The following is a 20144-nucleotide window of genomic DNA, read 5'->3' on the forward strand; positions in this document are numbered from 1 at the left end:
AATTGTATCTTATAATGTAATCCAGTGTTTTTGATGAATATATATTTTCTTATTCAATAAATACAGTATATGGTTGCTGGAGGAGCACCAATCTCCGATATACATGACAAAACATGCCAAATGTGTTCGATGTCCCTTCAACATTCATGTTAATTCTCACATTTAAAAATGCTCTGCTGATACAAGGCCACTCGTGAAAACTGGTCACAAAAGGAAACCTCCAAGGAAGTCTTGAATGTAATTAAGAACAACACTACAGATTCAGTATCTGAGGTCTATAGATAAGCAAGCAATCCTGGTTGCTTCAGGAGAAAAATATCCTTGTATTGTGAACATACAAGAAACAGAGATAGAGTTCTTAGAGTGATGAATATGGGAAAATATCTCTCACACATATACACACACAGTGAGACACAAACATACACTAATTTTGCAATGCTACGGTCACATCAGTGCTTTTATTCCTTTTTTCATTTCATCTCAAACAAAAAAAAATCCAAAATAAATTTTAGAAATATGCTTTTATAACAAAGATATTAGGAAAAAAAAAACAAAATCAACATTTCATAATCCGTTCAAAAGGTTTCTGTCCATACCTGATGCACATGTATGCAAGCGTCTTGCCTCTAAAGTATGTGCATCCACTACCACAGCAACCACTCTATCCCTGTTCCCAAAACATCTGTTCTGTTTATTTGCCCAAGGGCGTGATCTCTCAGTTAAACCATTTACTGGTGGCTCACATTTAACCCTTAATCACGGCGATGGGTCTAAGCTTGATGGCCTTCTTGCTGATGCCAGCATCATGGCATGTGTTCACCACATCTGTTACATTTTTGTAGGATTCTGGGGCCTGAGAAGTAAACAAACACTTCAGTCATATTTATAAGCCGACATAACTACACGTAACGGTATGTGGAGATGACATCATGAATTTTTGTTGTTTATCTTGATAGTATTTCACTCTTTCCTAGTATGATGCCTTCCTAGAATGTTCCCTCTTTCATTTCAGATTCTATTTGCCACATGCACAACACATCTGTGACGTGTAGTCATGTCACAGACAGTTCAACTGTCTGTGACATGAGAAGTAGAATAAAATAGAATAAAAATACTTGCAACTGGATAAAAATAAAATGATCTGTTCTAGCAAAATGGGGAAAATTACAAAAACTAAATGAAGTGCATTTGTGAGCAGTTGTGTGTAATTAGTACATTAGCTTTAAATTGTACACATAAAAGAATAAAGAAGAATATTTTTGCTTCATGGCATTCCTCACCTCCTCCATGACCAATTTGGGTGAAGCAACTCTGATGGCAATACCCATGTCAGCCAGTTTGTCCAAAACGTCCTGAAAGTCTAGATTCCTGCGGGATTTAGCTCGAGACAGCGCTCGGCCCTGCAAAGCAAAACATAACACAAACATTAAAAATATTTTAAATAAAACATTACCCACTTGATGTTTATGATCTTGTCCAGTCTAGCAAACGAAATAAGCCATAGGTGACAATTCGTCCTTCTACTCACTGCGCCATGGCAGGTGGTGCCAAAAGTTTCGGTCATGCCCTTTTCGGTGCCTGTTAACACATAACTGCAGGTTCCCATTGTGCCACCAATCAGTACAGGCTGACCAGTCAGCTAGAGAACAAGAAGAGAACAATAATCCCAACTAAACAAACTGGCAAATGTTTCATACTGTTACACACAAGCATTTTATACTACATGAGTATTATCTTTCATCAATGTAAACTATTACTGGATGTGACACCTAAACTCGGACTCAACCAAAAAGCAGCAGTCATTCAAAATAGCGAAATTTGAAAATGTGGTTTTGACACACACACGCGCGCGCGCTCATGTTCAGGGTTGTGTTTACCTGGTAGTCTACGGCGATTAGGGGGTGATGTGGCGGAAAAGCCCGTGTTGACCCCTTACGGTGCACCAGCAATGTTTTCTGTTTACCATCCACCATGTGCTCCTCCACTTTAGCAATGTTATGTGACACGTCATAGATCACATGCATGTCCAAATCATCAGGTGTGGTGTTGAACACTTTGGAGAAGGCCTAAACGGCAAGATAATATTAGTGGGCTTTTTCAAGCAAGACCAACTGGTGTGACTGTGGTGATTGGTATGAACTGTGTGCGTGCTCACCTGGCGTGTAAGGAAGGTCATTGAAGAGCGGTTGACCCAGGCATAGTTGCCTGCAGCCGCCATGCCCTTCAGGTAGTCTTGACCTTCAGGAGAACTGATTTGGGCACAAGCGAGTTGTCGGTCATTTACCACAATTTTGTCACGCTTCATCGCCTTCTCCATGGCCACCAAGGCATCTACTCAAAACAGAAGTGTGGGGGGAAAAAAAAAACTCAGACAGCCTCCATTACTTCAATAAAAACAATTATGTTCACATTCCATTTTCTATGTAAAGCAAAAAATCGCAAATATCAGTCATATGTATGCCATGATATGCATGCAGTTGTGGTTCTTTGACTGCATGTGCATAGGCATGTATAGACCTTGAAGATCATACATTTTTCCCTGGAACCCTGCAAGTTCTTGCCAAATTTAATTTTCACCCCTCCAAGTGAGCCAGGGGAGGTGAATATCAAATGGGGGCACAATGCTACAATGTCATGTGAAACCTACCACCCATAGTTCTAAGATGGTTTAATGACCATCACATTTCATGCCACAGAAGTAGTGTAAAACCTGTAATAAGGTCATGTTGATGTCTAGGAAGCAGCAGTGCATACTTTTTAGTAAATCCCATTAAGCATCAGTAGCATTACGTAGTGTAGTGTTTATAAGAAGGAACATGCTGCATTGGTTAATTTTATATCAACATGACCATAGGCATGGCCATAGGACATGCCATACTCATCTGGCCACAAATGCATTCAATGTGAATTTATTGCCAGTGCGTGTTATTGCCAGTTTTCCTCTCTGGACCTTCGGACCTGCCATATCAGAATCAGAAGTACAGCTGAAATGTGTATAGGAGACAAAGAGGCCAGTTATGGACCAGTGTGTTTTGTCTTAGTGGGCTAGCTGTCTCCAATGAAGAGAACCAGTCACCAATGAACCAATTTGGGATGATGATGTCTACCTCTGCCTTGACAAACTGGTTCTGGGACATCACCTCTGGGTGCAGACGGCACTCTAACAGGCACTCCTATGCATTGCCTCAATAACACATACTTACTCCACGACATACTTGTCAGATTTGGAAGACCTTGTACTAGGCTTTAGGAATCCCAAATACATTCTGACTATTGTGACGGCTATTCAAGTCAGACAGTGTCAGAAAATGCAGTTTCTGTAGTTTTCCATCTTGTAATGTTTGATTCGTTTAAACTTTTTCTATCCTAGCCTAAATTGTGGTGCAACAAAATATCTTTCTCCGATACCTCTTAGTTTCCTTAGTCCTTTGGGTTCACCTACAGACCCGGCTACAGTTTTGCGTTCCTAACCTTGTTAATGATACAATGATGGCAAATTGCATGCAATTCCACAGGCTTACAGCATAACAGCATGTAGCTTCTTGAGGTGTTACATGAGGTCTGATGTGTACAAGGTGAGAAGAAAAAAGAAAGCAATATACAATGAGGTCATGTGATTTATCTGTGATCTCAGTATGCATATCCAAGAGAACTTCTCCACCTCTGGCAGTAAGGAGGCGTGAAATAGAGAAAACCTTGCTTCTGTCACATGCTCACACAAAGTTTTGTTCAGATTCACAGGTCATATTTTCCACTTTGAAAGAAACTTTGAAATGACCTGACCATAATCCCAATTTCATTTATTTATTTTTAAACATTGACAGAGGAGAGCACCTACCCGTGGCCACCTGATGTCCCAGCCCACGGCTTCCACTGTGTATCATCACACACACCTGGCCCTTGTGGTCGATGCCCATCTTTTTGGCTGCATAGTCATCGTAGATCTCATCCACCACCTGGATCTCAGCGTAGTGATTCCCTGCTCCCAGCGTCCCAAGCTGTAGCAAAACGGTTTAAGCTCGTTTCAAGGATTCGGTGAATTTACAACTCTGTGAACCAAGGCATTGTGTGTGTAAACATGTGTACCTGTGGCAGTCCCCTCTTTTTGGCCTTGGAGGAAACTTTGTTTGGGTCAGCCTGCAGCATCCTGCCGTACTCTTCACAATGCTCCTTGTCCTCGGCCCAGGCATAGCCCTCCCGCAAAGACCAGTCCATCCCCATCTCCAGTGCCTCCTCCAAGTCTCTACATACACACAGACACACACACACACACTTAATCAGTTATGTCCTTAACACAAATACACCTACATTTTTCCTACCTTGTTCATTCATTCATTCATTCATTCATTCATCTTCTACCGCTTATCCGAACTACCTTGGGTCACGGGGAGCCTGTGCCTATCTCGGGCGTCATCGGGCATCAAAGCAGGATACACCCTGGACGGAGTGCCAACCCATCGCAGGGCACACACACACTCATTCACTCACACAATCACACACTAGGGACAATTTTTCCAGAGATGCCAATCAACCTACCATGCATGTCTTTGGACCAGGGGAGGAAACCAGAGTACCCGGAGGAAACCCCCGAGGCACGGGGAGAACATGCTAACTCCACACACACAAGGTGGAGGCGGGAATCGAACCCCGATCCTGGCGGTGTGAGGCGAACGTGCTAACCACTAAGCCACCGTGCCCCCTCCTACCTTGTTTTTAATGCTTAAAAATTTATACCAGGGGTGTCCAGTAAAGAGCTGGTGTGGGTGAAAGTTTTTATACACAACAGGCTACACTTGATTCCACCTGTTTAAATCAGTTGATCTTGGCTTTTAATAGACTCAGGTCTGGCTTCTGCTTGGTGTGAAAACCTGCACCCTTTCAGGATAAGATTGGACACATCTGGGTTATACATATGGCAGGGTCTCATTCCTCAAAGCTAAGTAAAGCATATTAAGTAAAGAATATTCACACTATCGTTTAATTTCATCCAATTATTATACAAAAATATCCAAGCCACAACACAGCAGGAAATATACTCTTTAAATGTAATCCTCTCCAGAATAATCAGGGGTTATTTAAAGTTTTATTTAAACAGGCCTACAATTGAATGCTTTAAGTGAACTGTTTACATCAAGGTTTTAAGCTCTTTTTGTCCTCTTATGTCATACAAAAATTTACTCAGACTGCAAAATATCCCAAAAATATATTCAAACTGATGCACTTTTATAGCAGTGATTCTCAATCCTGGCTATGCCATACCACCAGCCTGAACATGGTGTGTTTGGTAATTAATTCAACTCGACAAGACAGATCAGTGGTACTCCAGGGTCAGGATTGAGAAACACTATTTTATAGTGTGTATATGATGTTGCTGGTTTTTACTTGGCGCTCATGGGAATGACTCCCTTGGACCCCACTCCTACAGGGATGTGGTCAAAGAGAGCCTGTGCCAGCTGTTCCTTCACTGGCTGCACATCTCCTTCATCCAGGTTGGTTCTCAGCAGACGTACGCCGCAATTAATATCAAATCCAACACCACCTGCACAGGTAAATCCTCACTGTTAGCTCATTTCCCTATGCATTGTTTTTATGTTCACAAACTCACACAGCAACCTAATATGAATTACTAAGGATAGGATTTTCAGGAAGCTTTCACACTTTAGTTTAGTATGAAACAGAGCAGAGTTTACTTTAAGTAGTAAAGCAAAAGTATCCTTTACTTTAAAAGGATATAGTAAAATAACCTGCATGTGTGTTTTAGCCAATGATGACATCGTTAGTTTCCTAGCATGAATGGCAAGGGACGTTTGTGGGACACAGAAAGTGTTTGTGATGAGGTAAGATGAACAGAAATGCACAGGGATTTGACAGAATCAAGTGAATTTGAAATCCGTCCAACGCCACACATGAACAGAAAACCCCCCGTCCACCTCAGATTCAGACCACAGCAAACATGTCCAGTGTAAAAACCACCTGAGGATCCCATCCATCACAACTGATACTAACATTAATCAGCACGCTTCTTTTGTTTTCATCTCCCTGAGAATTCTTGCCCTTTTCCCTGCATACCTGGGGAGACGACTGACGTAGGGTCACTCATGTCGAAAGCAGCCATGTTTCCAATCGCAAAACCATATCCAGAGTGAACATCAGGCAGGCCTATAGATCTCTGTGACGTAAATAAGCTTGAGTAAGAAAACTGAGCCTCACCACATCTTTTAATCTCAGAAGGAGGAGCTTGTAGAATAAACATGCAAACTTGATTAACATGTGCTGAATATATTTCAATAAAAACTAATCAATCAATTTATTTTCTATTTTTTCCATATCTTCAATTTGTACTATTATATAATGGCAGGTGAAATACAATAAAGGTAAAAAAAATCTTAATTGCATTATGTGATTTTGGTTGGATTTTTTCTCTGAATGTATTCATCAAATCTTCTACTATTGTTTGCTACATGTACAGACATTCACATTTCTCTGTCATTCAGCATATAGTTAACTAACCATCTATTCAGGTCTCCAAAATCAAAAACAACAAGAAACAACTCACACACTCACATGCACGATTCCCGGCAAAGCCGCCACATTGCCGATCTGCTTCATGGCCGGCAGAAATCCACCAAATCCTGATGGAACAAATACGGAGTCAATTATCAGATGATTTTAAACAAATGATTTCTAGAGGAACTGATCATACCTCCACCACGACATGCGTTTCTCAGCTCTTCAAATATTAGCTTCTCCAGGGCTTCATTGACGTAGAAGACTCCCTCCACCTACAGACAGATTTCAACAAGTTACAGTTAATAAAGAAGACACCAGAGCTTTTTTCCTTTAATTTGTCCATATTCTGTATATATACACTATTCAGTATATATACATTCTGTATGCATACATCAACATATCAATAATGAATGGTTGGTGTTATACAGATGTGTGGACAAACATCTGCGGTGTTATGTGATGCAATAGGATCTCAAGCTACTTTACGAATATCAATTAGACGTGTAATTGCAGCCAACATTTATACTTATTCAACATAATTTCCTTTTTTTAAAAAAACTACAATCATTTGCATTAATCCTAACAAAAAGGTATCATCAATTCTTATTCGATTTAAACATTTATTATTTCAAATTTATTATTAGTTTTTGTTGGATTATTTTTTAATGTGAAACATTCATTCATTCATTTTTTTACCACTTATCTGAACTACCTCGGGTCACGGGGAGCCTGTGCCTATCTCAGGCGTCATCGGGCATCAAGGCAGGATACACCCTGGACGTAGTGCCAACCCATCACAGGGCACACACACACACACTCTCATTCACTCATGCACTCACACACTACGGACAATTTTCCAGAGATGCCAATCAACCTACCATGCATGTCTTTGGACCGGGGGAGGAAACCGGAGTACCCGGAGGAAACCCCCGAGGCACGGGGAGAACATGCAAACTCCACACACACAAGGTGGAGGCAGGAATCAAACCCCCAACCCTTGAGGTGTGAGGCAAAAACCTGCTAACCACTAAGCTACCGTGCCCCCCTAATGTGAAACATGTGAAACTTAAATACATAAAAAAAGGAACTCTTGAATGTCTCAGTCTTAATTATTTTTAATATTTTTAAATTACTGAAAGTAGTCACGGTGGCTTAGTGGTTAGTACGTTCGCCTCACACCTCCAGGGTCGGGGTTCGATACCCGCCTCCACCTTGTGTGTGTGGAGTTTGCATGTTCTCCCCGTGCCTCGGGGGTTTCCTCCGGGTACTCCGGTTTCCTCCCCCAGTCCAAAGACATGCATGGTAGGTTGATCGGCATCTCTGGGAAAAATTGTCCCTAGTGTGTGTGTGCCCTGCGATGGGTTGGCACTCCGTCCAGGGTGTATCCTTCCTTGATGCCCAATGACGCCTGAGATAGGCACAGGCTCCCCATGACCCAAAGTAGTTCGGATAAGCGGTAGAAGATGAGTGAATGAATGAAAGTAGCCATAATCTTGAGAAAATGAAAACAGTTACAGCATTTGGTAGACGGCTTTATCCAGAGAGACTTTATCCAGAGTGAAGTGATTATTAAATCTTTACCAATAAATGCATCCATACTAGTAGACTAGGTCACAGGTTTAAACCTTCAGTCTAGAAACTTGTAGAAAATACAGTAAGAAGTGCACACACTTTTTTTTATTTATTTACTAGTTAAAGTAATTCAGGACTAGCAGTTATGTCTTAGTAGTAGGTCTTTACACATTGTTTGAAGACAACAAGTGACTCGGCTGTTTGGACATCCAGAGCACCCAGTTGTCAGGACAAAGAAACAAGTTTATTCCCAAGATTGTACATTTATATAACCATTTTCTGCCAGCTGATAAATTAATTTCCATTTGACTGAAGCGATGGATTTTTATTTTTATAACATACAAATCTTTATACCAGGCATCTCATGGAGTTTGGAATTAAATGGTTTGCTTTCTACAAGCTGGGAAACTGTCTTCCAGGTTTACCTGGTCAGTCTATGTCAGGACAATGTACACAAGGTACCTGCCAGTGTGTGTTGACATGCCTTAGTCATTCTCTCCATGGCTGATGTAACATTTACATAACTAGGGACTTGCTAAGCACTTGGTAACAATAACTCATGCGTCTGTTTTATTGCAGTTTCATGACGTGGCTACGTGGGTTAGGGATGATAATAAAGCACTCAATTGATTATTACACTCTTACTAACTTGCTGGTTCATCTTCACATTATTTTACTAACATATTCACTGGACTGGGCGAATGACTCCCAGTTAGACTCAATTATTCCAAAAGACTGACACATGGAGCTGGAAGTGATTCGGGATCGATTCAGAATCGGCACAACACGTTTGTAGAGTTAGAGATTGAATTACCTGCATGTTTGGAACGAATCCCTTTTTGATTCGCCAACATGTGTTGTCGATCTTCTCCAAAAACTGCAACTCATCGTTGTAAGAGCGACTCATTATAAAATGTAGCGTCTCAAAACAATTATTGGAAAGATGTAGTCGATTCGTGTGTCGTGTGTCAAACGCTCAGACTCTTCTTCTTCTGCTTTAATAGCTGCTTGGTGTTTTTTTCTGAAGCTCAATACTGCAACCAGCTGGTTACATAGCTGCATCAGCGCCTTACCGAGGATAGCTCTATGTTGGCGTTCGACTAGAAGATGTAACTCGTAATTCCTAACCTCTGGCCAAAGAAAAACCTTTATTATTATTATTATTATTATTATTATTATTATTATTATTATTATTATTATTATTATTATTATTATTTCTCAATAACAAATGATAACAGATAACAAAATACAATGTCATTATTATTCAAATCTTAGAATAGTAACATAACAAAGGAGAGGAAGAAAAAAATACAAATAAAAATTACAAATAAGGGGTATCAGCAATATAATTAATTTAGAAAAGAAGAATTTCTTTTAAGTTTTCGTTTCCAGCTTAAAATGGAAAATGTGTGGTTTCTTTTCAGACCACTTATATTTATGGATATGAAACTTTCCAAATAAAATAAGCAGATTTAAAATAAAAAATATGACATTTCACCATTTTACTTTCCTCATAAAAAAACATATTTTTTTTGTATATTATTTTTTGTCCCAAATAATGATTCAAACAAATGTTCGACATCAACCAAAAAAAATCTAGTGTACATACAATAAAAAAAAAAACAAGATACAGCAGATTCTGTATTTATATTACAGAATGCACAAGAATCTGATATATCATTTTTAATTTTTTGTAGAAATTGGTTTGTTGGATAAATTAGGTGTATAATTTTAAAATATACTTCACTAATTTTATTGTTAATGCAATATTTGTTATTATAAGTCTAAACCAATTTCCAATTAATATTCTCAAAGAGTCTGTCCCAGTATTGTTTACTTCGCAATATTGCAGGACAGTGAAGTAACGCCCTAAAAAGTGTATATTTACATTTATTGTCTTTAATATTGATACCATTCACAATGATTTCTTTTTTAAATGTTAGTTTCTTATCAGATTCCATTTTACTCTGCAATAATCTCAGAAAACCTGCAGGAATTGCATCAAATACAATGCTATATTCTCGTGGAGAAACTGGGATATTAAATTTTTATAAGAAACTCAGAATATGTAAGTAATTAAGCTTTATCATTTAGCAGCTGTGAAATAATCAATATATTATTTTAACCCAGTTATTGTAAAATGTTGATTTATTTTTGTATTTCAAGTATTGATTATTCCAGATTAAATGCCTGTGGCGAGAAAAATTATGGTTTTAGATTTGATTTGGTTTCATACGCTTCCAGTATACAGAGACAACAACAACACACAGAAAATAAAAATAAGATGGCAATAATAAATAAATAAATAAATAAATAAATAAATAAACACATATGTAATTACAAATGGACAAAAATAAATAAATTGTATGTACAGTTTGGACCCAAAATTGTTTTAATTATATATAAGTATTTCCTTCATACTAATAAACACACAAACGTATTTTATCATATGCTTTATTATTATTTTTTTAATTTTTTTATTTTTTTTATATATGCTACTATACAGTTCGCTGTTTTAAGGAGTAAAATATACATCAATTTTCCGAACACTTCGTCCATGGTTTTTTGTAATATTTCCGAGTTTGTAACTCGAAAGCTGCATTTCTGTCAGAACAAGTCACACTGTGTAGTCCCTGCTGTTAGTCAGAGTGGGAAGTGATTTGTTTGCTCATTTCCAATTTAACGCCATTTTCTAAAGTAGGGGACTTTGTTTTTGTGCTTTGTTCTTAAACTTTTATTTTACATCAACAACCAAAGCAAAACGAAACGAAACGCTAGACGCTCTCTTACCGTTTCTGCGTTCACACACTGGGTAAAATTCAGTACGTCACTTTAGGTATAAACATACAAACAAACAAACTTCAGGTAAGTCAAGATTGCTATCATTTGCTTGCTTAGAAATCTTAAAGTGTTCGCTGAAGTCAGGTGTTTTTATTTATGCAGCATTTAGTGCAAAACAGTAGACTTTGGAAATCTAGTGCAGCTTGATAACAAGTGATTATACCATGAAGCTAATGCGCACTAGCTAGCAGCATGAATCATCAGCTCGGTTATTAGTTAACTAACTAACTAACTAACTAACTAACTAACTAACTAACTAACTAACTGTCAGCGGTTCACATCATGATAATATTAGTATACAGTCGCGGTAATAGTCATATGTTAAAGTGGGAGTGGAGGTTTGACCCAGTGTTCAGTATACTAAAGGTTTATGTTAAAAGTTGTAGCAACAATCCATAACAAACACGTCACATATAGAAGTGTGTCTGTTCTCCTGGACTGAGGTGTGATAACTGTTTCCCCCTGTGCAGTAACATGAAGTTAAGAGTTAGAGTAATCAAGCAGACGAGCCGAGTGGAGCTTGAGGGACCAGAACTGACCTTGACCCAACTCAGCACCCAGGTCAAAGAGGTCGTGCTGCCTTCAGCTGGACTCAAGTAAGTTCTCATATAAATCTAATGGTGTGTTTACATCTGACCATCACACAGCTAGTTGAAATTTACACTACACTTTACACCACCTTACACTTTATACCACTTAAAACTCTACACTCTCTACAATTTATACCATCTTCTACTTTATACTGCTTTAACCCCTCTATACTTTATACCACTTTAACCCCTCTATACTTTATACCACTTTACACTACACGTTACCCCACGCCATCCAACACTTTGCATTATGTTTATATGCAGCTGCTCAGCTTCAAAAGCTATTTAACGAGCAAACAGGTTTTTTGTGCTGGTATGATTTTTGAGGTAGTTTAGAACTCTGTAGTGAAACACAGGATAGATGATCTTTACAGATTGTGTGATTCAGCACTCTTCAGCTTGAGCTGATGTTGGTCCTAGACGCTTCCGTTTCAAAGTAACAGCACTTAAAGTTGTCTAAGACTTTTCAAGTAGGGCAGAAATTTTGTGGGCATCCAATGAATGTTTACAGTGACTGAGTTTTTCAGTATGACCTATTTTCTATTGCCAATGTTTGTCTATGTAAATTGCATGGGTATGCACTCAGTATAAATCACTTGTGCTGTGTGTGTGTGTGTGTGTGTGTGTGTGTGTGTTTTCCTCTTTCCTTACCCTAGCACTGATACAGAATTTACTCTGTCTCTGAATGGGAAAGAGCCTCTGGTGGACACAGGACAGACTCTGGCCTCGTGTGGTGTGGTATCAGGGGACATGATTAGTGTAATTTTGCCTCATTCTTACTCTTCATATTCCTCTGCATCACCTTCCTCTCACCAGACACACACCATTTTAGCTGTTCCACAGAACAAACCACAGAGTGCCTCTGGATCATGTACATACCAGGTGAGTGCTGAGTTGGTTCACTACATATTGTAGGACAATGTAAAAATTTATTGTATGAATATTTTTATTGTATAAAACTTTTTTTTTGGTCATATATCCCATCCCTACTAGTCGGTAGAGGATTGATTTATGTATGTACAATCCTTACAAAGCTTTTGGATTTTGGATATCAGAAATCTTTTAGGTTAGGTTTTTTATTATTTGATTAAACACACACTTGTTACACAGCTATGAATCTATGTTGTTGATTAGTCTTTCACAGTGTTTGCTACGTTCCTCAGTAGAGTTATTGATAGGAAGAGTTAATATGCAGTACCAGGAATGTGAAATGAAAGGTTCTGAAATGAAAGTGAAATCACAAATCTACCTCGGCTTCTGTATGGGTTTCTCTTTCTGAGAAGCCAGTTAAGGTCTCCAAACTTTTAATTCTTTCTTTTTTTAAGTTTCAGACAGTGAAACGTTCTATGTAATAATGAATATGAGAAGATATTTTTAACATTTTTATAAACCCTCTGAGTTGATTTCTTCAGTCAGGTGCCAGCAGCAACCATGAGAGCCCAGAGAGAACATGTGCCCCGGAGACTGAGGAGACTGATATGGACAGAGGTGAGGCTGAAGAGGAAGCAATGGGGATATTCATCCCTGAGCCCATGCTGTGCTGTGAGGCTGAAGAAGGTAAGGTTCCTCACTCTCTAGAGACACTGTACCAGACTGCGCAGTGCAACAGCATCTCGGACTGCGTGCTGTTAGCGGCCCACGTCTTATTGCTGGAGACCGGCTTCCTGCCACAGGTCAGAGGTCACACAAAACACTACTGACCCATTAATGCTTGTCATACATAAATCTAATTCTAAGAAAATATTAGTATTAAAAAATTGTTAGACTTTTACACAGTGCATTATATAGCTTCATTGTATTTTGAAAGCTTGGTGATTGAGTGTTTAAACCACACCCACTACAAGTGGAGTCGGCATTTAATTGTGTTATTGATTGATTAATTGACTGATCACCTCTCCAACATATTCCTAAATTTGAGGATTAGTGCTGTAAATCTGCTTCATTTACATTAAATTTCAGCATTTGGCAGACGTAGTTATGCAGAGTGACTTGCATTTATACAGCTGAGCAAATGAGGTTTAAGGGCCTTGATCAGGGGCCCAGGAGTGGCAGCTTAGTGGCCTGGGGGTTTGAACTCACGACCTTCTGATCAGTAGTCCAACACCTTAACCACTGAGCTACCACTTCACACTAAGCACATATTGGTAGTCATAGTAAATATTAGCACATCTTAATTTTGTGTACAAACTAACTACACTTAGCAGCTTTAAGTCACCTAGCAAAGCCAGATCAAATCATTTTATTTAATTTTTTTTTATATTCCTTTGATTAAGTTCATTTTATAAGCTGGTGTATTTTATACCATGGAAAATCACCTAGATGTAGGGGATTGTATAATTTACCCAGAACGTGTTATTTGGTTGGATTATGTGATGAGTGCAGGGTTGTGACGTCAGAGCCAGAGAGATGCCCAGCGGCTGGCGTGCAACGGGTGGTCTCTACAGGCTGCAGTACTCTCACCCTCTTTGTGAGAACAGCCTGGTTCAGGTGGTTGCTGTGCTGATGGGCCAAACACTTGTTATAAATGGTACTGTACGCATGTTGTTACCATTACATAGGTGCTGTTATTACATGAATATTCTTTGTACCTGCTGCAAATGGTGTTGTCATTGTGCACCCTCTAACAGCCACTCTGAAGACAACTGGTGCAGAGGAGATTTCATGGAAGCTGGCACTGAAACCTGATGCTTACGTGACTAAGGAGTGGGCAGGTACAGAATATGACACAATGTTCATTAAATGAAAATATATTAAATGAAAAATCGGGTTTAGCTCCATTTGTTTTAGCCCCAGCCCTTAAGCAATACCCTTAACCATCTCCGCATTTGTGGCTGACACTGTGTTCTAACCCCAACCTCCTAACATTCTCAGATATACAAAGAAAAGAATTTCACTGTGCTGTAATGTATACAGTGGGGAAATAATTAATTGATCCCCTTGCTGATTTTGTAAATTTACCTCTTTACAAAGAAATTAACGGTTGAGAACTGTATGGTAGGTTTATTTTAACAGAGAGAGACAAAATATCAACCAAAAATCCAGAAAAAGAAATTTAAAGAAAGGTTATAAATTAATTTGAATTTGATCAAGTGAAATAAGTATTTAAACCAGCATGTTTTTGACCCCCAAAGACCGGTTTTGTTCCCATGAGGCACACAAATTAGTCCTGTCACTTTAGGAAAGTACTTCTAATCTTAACTTATGCGTATAACAGACACTTGACACAGAATCAGTCTCTTCTATTTAAACTTCTCCACCATTACAGGCAAGACCAAAGAGCTGTCAAAGGACATCAGGGACAAGATTGTAGACTTACACAAGGCTGGAATTGGCTACAAGACCATCAGCAAAAAGCTTGGTGTGAGATACGACTGTTGATAATTAGAAAATGGAAGAAATACAAGATGACATTCAAACCGGCCCTTTTCTGGAGCACCCTGCAAGAGCTCACCTCGTGGTGTATGAATGATTCTGAGAAAGGTTAGGGATCAGCGCTGGGACCACAGTCACCAAGAAAACCATTGTTTGCACACTTTATCATAATGAATTAAGATCCTGCAGTGCCTGCAAGGTCCCCCTGCTCAAGAAGGCACATGCACAGGCCCATCTGAAGTTTGCCAATGAACACCTGAATGATTTAGAGAATGTGAATGTGGTCCGATGAGACCAAAATTTAGCTCTTTGACATCAAATCAACTTGCAGTGTTTGAAGGCAGAGAACTGTTGAATATGAACACAATAAAAGCAAACATTGAGGTTGAATTATCTGCTTTGAGGCTGCTTCTCTGCTAAGGCCACGTACCATAAAAACTTGGATGAGAACCCCTTGGCCTCGGCCAGAACACAGAAGAAGGGTCATGGATGGGTCTTCCAGCATGACAGTGACCCAAAACATATGGCAAAGTCTGCAAAGGAGTGGCTCAAGAAGCAGCATATTAAGATCCTGGAGTGGAGTGGGCAGTCTCCAAACCTTACTTCCAGAAAATCAGACAGCTGAAACTTCGAGTTGCCAAGCAAAAGCCTTAAAACCTTCAGGGTTTGGAGAGTATCTGTCTCTTGAGATGTGCACAAACCTGGTGACCAACTACAAGAAACCTCTGAGCTTGCCAACAAGCTCTTCTCCATCAAGTAATAAGTCACATTTTGCTTCAGGATCAAATACTTATTTCACTCAATCAAAAGATTTTTTGTTGATATTTTGTCTCTCTCAGTTTAAATAAACCTACCATAAAATTCATCAGGGGATCAAATAATTGTTTCTCTCACTGTATGTGATAAATTTTGCTTATTTCTTTCTTATATGTAACGGCAGTACACAGTCAAGTCAAGCAGCTATTATAAAAGCTGATGCAGTACATAGTGAGACCATGGTGCTACAACAGAGGGCTACATAAGACAACGCAGAGCTACATAAAACAAAAAAAATGTGTTAGCTATCGCAAAATGTGCAAGACATACGGTGCAAACAATACAATATGCTACAGGACAGATTGTGTGTGGGGTCACCCATAATTCTGTTGGCTTTGTGGATGCAGCATGTGGTGTAAAAGTCTATGATAGAGGGGAGAGAAACGCCAGTGATCATCTCAGCTGTCCTCACAATCTGCTGCGGGATTTTCCAAAACCAGACCGTGATGCAGCTGCTAAGGTTGCTCTCAATGGTCCCTCTGTAAAAGTATGATGGTGGGAGATAAGCTTTCCTCAGCCTTAGTAGGAAGAAGAGACACTGTTGGGATTTCTTACTGATGGAGCTGGTGTTGAGTCACCAGGTGTTCTCCGCCAGATGAACACCAATTAATTTGGTTCTCTAGACGATCTCCACGGAGGATCCATTGATGTTCAGTGAAGAATGGTTGCTCTGTGCTCTCTTGAAGTCAACAACAATCTCTTGTTTTTAATGTTCAAAGACAGGTGGTTGGCTCTACACCAGGCAGTTAGCTGTTGCACCTCCTCTCTGTATGCTGACTCTTTGTTTTCTGATGACACCAATCACAGTCGTGTCTGTGAACTTGGTGATGTGGTTCAAGATGTGCATTGCTACACAGTTGTGTAGAAACAAGCACATAGGTCTTGCACCATTCTGTGTTGATGTTAACACACACGCCGCTACTGAAAGCCTTACCGCATAGAGCTGCATTTTAGTCGGCACAAAGCAAGGTTTAGCTGAATGGCGACATCCAGAACTCTGTCGCTGAGCCACCTCTCAGTGAAAACAAAGACACAGCAGTCTCTAAACTCTCATCGTGTGTTTGGAAGTTGGATGTAGTACAATTTATTGTCCAGGGAGCAAACGTTTGAAAGTAAAATGGACAGGAGAGCCGGCTGGCTAGGGTTTGTTTTTGGCCTAGCACGGACACCCGCCCTCATGCTGCATTGAAGTGTGTTTGTTGTACACATAACCATGGAGCCTGAAAATATTTTTGCTTTTAATTATGTCTGGTGAATTAAATAGGTTTTGATTTTGTAGGTGGAAATGCTGGACTGGTCTACAAAGAGTTGCAGAAACTGTCTCGTGTTTTTAAGGACCAGTTGGCTTACCCACTCATTGCAACAGCTAGAGAAGGTATATCCTTAAATCAGAGCCAGCTCTCTCTTTACTGTTATACCCTTTTGCACACTAGTTACAGTAAATTTGTACCCACTTATACACAATTTGGCCTTATGTTTGTCTCTTACTTGCTCTACAGCACTGGGTCTGCCTGCACTGTTTGGTCTGCCTGTGCTTCCTCCTGAGCTGCTTTTAAGGATAATGCGGCTGCTGGATGTTCACTCCATCTTGAGGCTGTCTGCAGTATGCAGACGCCTGCACTCTGCTACACAAGATGCCTCACTCTGGAAACACTTTGTGTGCCGTGACTTCGGAGGTATCAGCACATCACACAGACAGTCTATAGAGTTAAACTGCAGATAGAGCACACTGGTCATGTGGTCACTTTTTGTGAAGAGTCTGAGCTATTACCATACTAGTAATCTTGTGCACTTGTGAAGTGACCTGATAGACGTAGATCACAACATTATCTCCACATCATAACTGTTAAATAGACTTTGGCATGTTAGCCAACTTTGGAGCTCTATTTGTAGCTTAAATAACACCTCATTCACTGTCCAAAGTCCAGATATCATTGACGTTGTTTATTCAATCAGATTTTTTATAGAACCGGACCATGGACCACTCTTTTCTCACATTCATTGTAAACAAATTATTATGGACCATTAATGAGCTTTAGCTAACGCTACTAGTGCTCGAATTGAAGTGCATATTGTCAACAAATGTAAACAGGTCAGCTATAATATTAAAACCACAGACAGGTGAAGTGAATAACATTTATTTTTAGCCAATCGATGTATTAGTACTTAAAGTTGATCTAAGTGACTTTCACAAGAACTGAATTGTGATGGCAGCATACTGGCATATTGTTTTGTATTTTAGAACACCACAGACCGTATAGCAGACAACTGTTTTAATGCACCCTCTCTATATTTTAACTCTGTGGACAGTTCAATATTGACCTTATAACTGTTATTTTTGTTTTCGTCTTTTTTGTTTGTTTTGTCTGCATTTTTGTGATCTCAAATTCCTAATGTCTGAAAAAAAATTTTTGTGTGTTCAATAAATTTTCAAGCTGATACTGAGCAGAGAGACACAGACTGGAACAAGGTACAGAAATTGAAAGTGCTAAATTGTAAAAAAAAAAAAAAAAAAAAAAGTAACTAATTTTTAGTGTAATTAACTTTTCTGATGCTTCTCTCTTACTTTAAATTCACAGATTTACAAAAAGAAATTTCAGCAAAAGAAGACACGGCACGCATACAGAGTGAGGCATTACCCTTTCCCAGTTCCCCCAATTTATCCTCATCACCCAGTGCCCATCCCTCCTCTACCACTTCCTCTTTTTCCGCCCGGCATCATTGGAGGAGAGCACGATCAGAGACCTGCTTTTCCACAGGCCATCCTGCCACGCCCACGTTATGACCCTATTGCCCCGTTTCTAGGTCAAGAACCACCTATTGGACTTCCATTTGGACGCCGTTTGCTGAGGCCAGGGGGAAGCCGAGCACCGGACACCAGGAGAGGCTTCATCTGAAACCCACAGGAATTAAAAATCTTACAAACATTAAAAACAGGCAAACTCACAGAGTAGCATGCATGCTCCAAAGACTGGCACATAGTTTATTATCTCCATATTCAACATTCCAGAATTAATTAAATATATTTCAAAAAGACAGGGGCATTTTATTAGAAAGAAGTCATGATTTATCATGAATAAATAAATGACTTTGCTGTCAAGTGTTAACACAATTTCTTCTATTTTATTTATATGATTATAAAAACCAGTAAAATTTCAGTAAAAAAAAAAAAATTGACCAAAAATGCATTGTCTCATTTTTTTTAATCAAAGCATAAATGTCAAAGCACAGTGAAGAAATGAAGGAAACCCCAATTACAGATGATAGGGAATAGAATTAATGTCCCTCTCAGAGGTCTCATCTCTCTTAATATCAGCCTCTGTAGAAATCTTTCATGGCCTTCAAGACATTGTCAGAGAATCTCTTCATATTGCATCACTTTAATAATTTTCATTCATTTTGGTCCAGTGTTACTTTGCACTAGATGAAGCTGATCTGCCTTTTAATTTAAGCCAACAGTTTTTCCCAAATTTTATTGAACAGAAATGCTAATTGACAGTCCGATGCTTCTCATGCTTAAAGCTACTGTTGATCTGACATTTGCTTAATGTCATTTATATTGGTAACTTCCACAATTTGAGTGAAATCATGTGTCACTGTATAAAGCATTAAAATAAGATGGCAATGAACCTCTTCGTTTAAAGTGTAATGGTACTGCATTGTGATAAACAAAAAAAGGATTTTGGAGGGTGGTAAACGCAACTCATGCAAAACATTCAAAAAACACTTCAGTATATTCATCAGCAAGTGAAATGGACAATCTTTAAATCCTACCAGCACTACATTGAATAACAGTATTCATGCTATCCGGCTACACCACCCTATAGGAATTTCACCTAAACGTTTATATACACCTGCCACAAAAGCATGCAAAGTTTGAATTAACAATAAAGGTCAGAAACATTGGCCACCTTACAAAAATAGATACTTTATTGACAATTTTCAAATAAAACCAATATTAAAATTGAAAAAGTTTTAAACATTTACTCTTTTTCCAGTAGACCACTGAAAAGACATGGTGGGAAAAAAGAATTAACTGAAGCTCCAAATTTGGAAACAGGACAGTATTGCTGTCTACAGCAAATGCGGAGCTTCCCCAACTACAGTGCAGTTACATGCCTTCACAATGAACACGCTGGAACCAGGTGACCTATCGAGAGGTAAACATCAGTGTAGTGTTCTTGAGCAGTGTGTTGAAACTCTGACTAAACACCAAGTTAAACCGTAGCCAATGAAGACAGGGTTGTAGTAAGGTTGATCACTTACTGTCACTCTTTCTCACTAACATTGTGCGGTGAAAACTAATAAAACAATGCAGCAATATTCAGTGTCTTCACTAACATTGCATTATAAATGACTAATGTAGAGTTAAGTGGTTCTAACTTAACTAATAACAAATAATCACAGAGACTGCACAGATGTCCAGCGTGTGCTCTCTAAGCA

General features: G+C 39.1%; 2 protein-coding genes across 3 annotated transcripts; one reads left to right on the top strand and one right to left on the bottom strand.

The window, feature by feature from the left end:
• Positions 1-439: 439 nt before the first annotated feature.
• Positions 440-9096, bottom strand: rtcb (RNA 2',3'-cyclic phosphate and 5'-OH ligase). Its single transcript, XM_060887519.1, has 12 exons — positions 8897-9096; positions 6704-6782; positions 6565-6632; positions 6070-6169; positions 5383-5539; positions 4087-4243; positions 3839-3998; positions 2156-2331; positions 1878-2066; positions 1529-1639; positions 1281-1400; positions 440-853 (listed from the first exon to the last, which is right to left on the bottom strand). The coding sequence occupies exons 1-12, from the start codon at positions 8987-8989 to the stop codon at positions 746-748; spliced, it is 1518 nt and encodes a 505-aa protein (XP_060743502.1). The 5' UTR covers positions 8990-9096; the 3' UTR covers positions 440-745.
• Positions 9097-10795: 1699 nt separating this feature from the next.
• fbxo7 (F-box protein 7) lies at positions 10796-19330 on the top strand. 2 transcript variants are annotated; one of them, XM_060887398.1, is made up of 10 exons: positions 10796-10947; positions 11394-11519; positions 12170-12395; positions 12926-13186; positions 13896-14040; positions 14141-14224; positions 16981-17076; positions 17201-17377; positions 18137-18171; positions 18281-19330. In XM_060887398.1, the coding sequence occupies exons 2-10, from the start codon at positions 11398-11400 to the stop codon at positions 18596-18598; spliced, it is 1464 nt and encodes a 487-aa protein (XP_060743381.1). In that variant the 5' UTR covers positions 10796-10947; positions 11394-11397; the 3' UTR covers positions 18599-19330. The 2 variants fall into 2 exon arrangements, with proteins under 2 accessions (XP_060743381.1, XP_060743382.1); XM_060887399.1 differs by lacking the exon at positions 10796-10947 and having other exon boundaries at positions 11399-11543.
• The last annotated feature ends 814 nt before the right edge of the window (positions 19331-20144 follow it).

This window comes from Tachysurus vachellii, chromosome 14 (genome assembly GCF_030014155.1).
Source record: "Tachysurus vachellii isolate PV-2020 chromosome 14, HZAU_Pvac_v1, whole genome shotgun sequence".
Taxonomy (NCBI): Eukaryota; Metazoa; Chordata; class Actinopteri; order Siluriformes; family Bagridae; genus Tachysurus; species Tachysurus vachellii.

Excerpts from the sequence above, each read along its gene's own strand:
- rtcb (XM_060887519.1), bottom strand. The coding sequence starts at position 8,989 with ATGAGTCGCTCTTACAACGATGAGTTGCAGTTTTTGGAGAAGATCGAC. Across the intron at positions 6,783-8,896 it reads GATTCGTTCCAAACATGCAG|GTGGAGGGAGTCTTCTACGT; the intron begins GTAATTCAATCT and ends ATCTGTCTGTAG. Across the intron at positions 4,244-5,382 it reads GTCATTCCCATGAGCGCCAA|AGACTTGGAGGAGGCACTGG; the intron begins GTAAAAACCAGC and ends GTGTGTATGTAG.
- fbxo7 (XM_060887398.1), top strand. The coding sequence starts at position 11,398 with ATGAAGTTAAGAGTTAGAGTAATCAAGCAGACGAGCCGAGTGGAGCTT. Across the intron at positions 14,225-16,980 it reads CGTGACTAAGGAGTGGGCAG|GTGGAAATGCTGGACTGGTC; the intron begins GTACAGAATATG and ends TTGATTTTGTAG. Across the intron at positions 17,077-17,200 it reads CATTGCAACAGCTAGAGAAG|CACTGGGTCTGCCTGCACTG; the intron begins GTATATCCTTAA and ends CTTGCTCTACAG.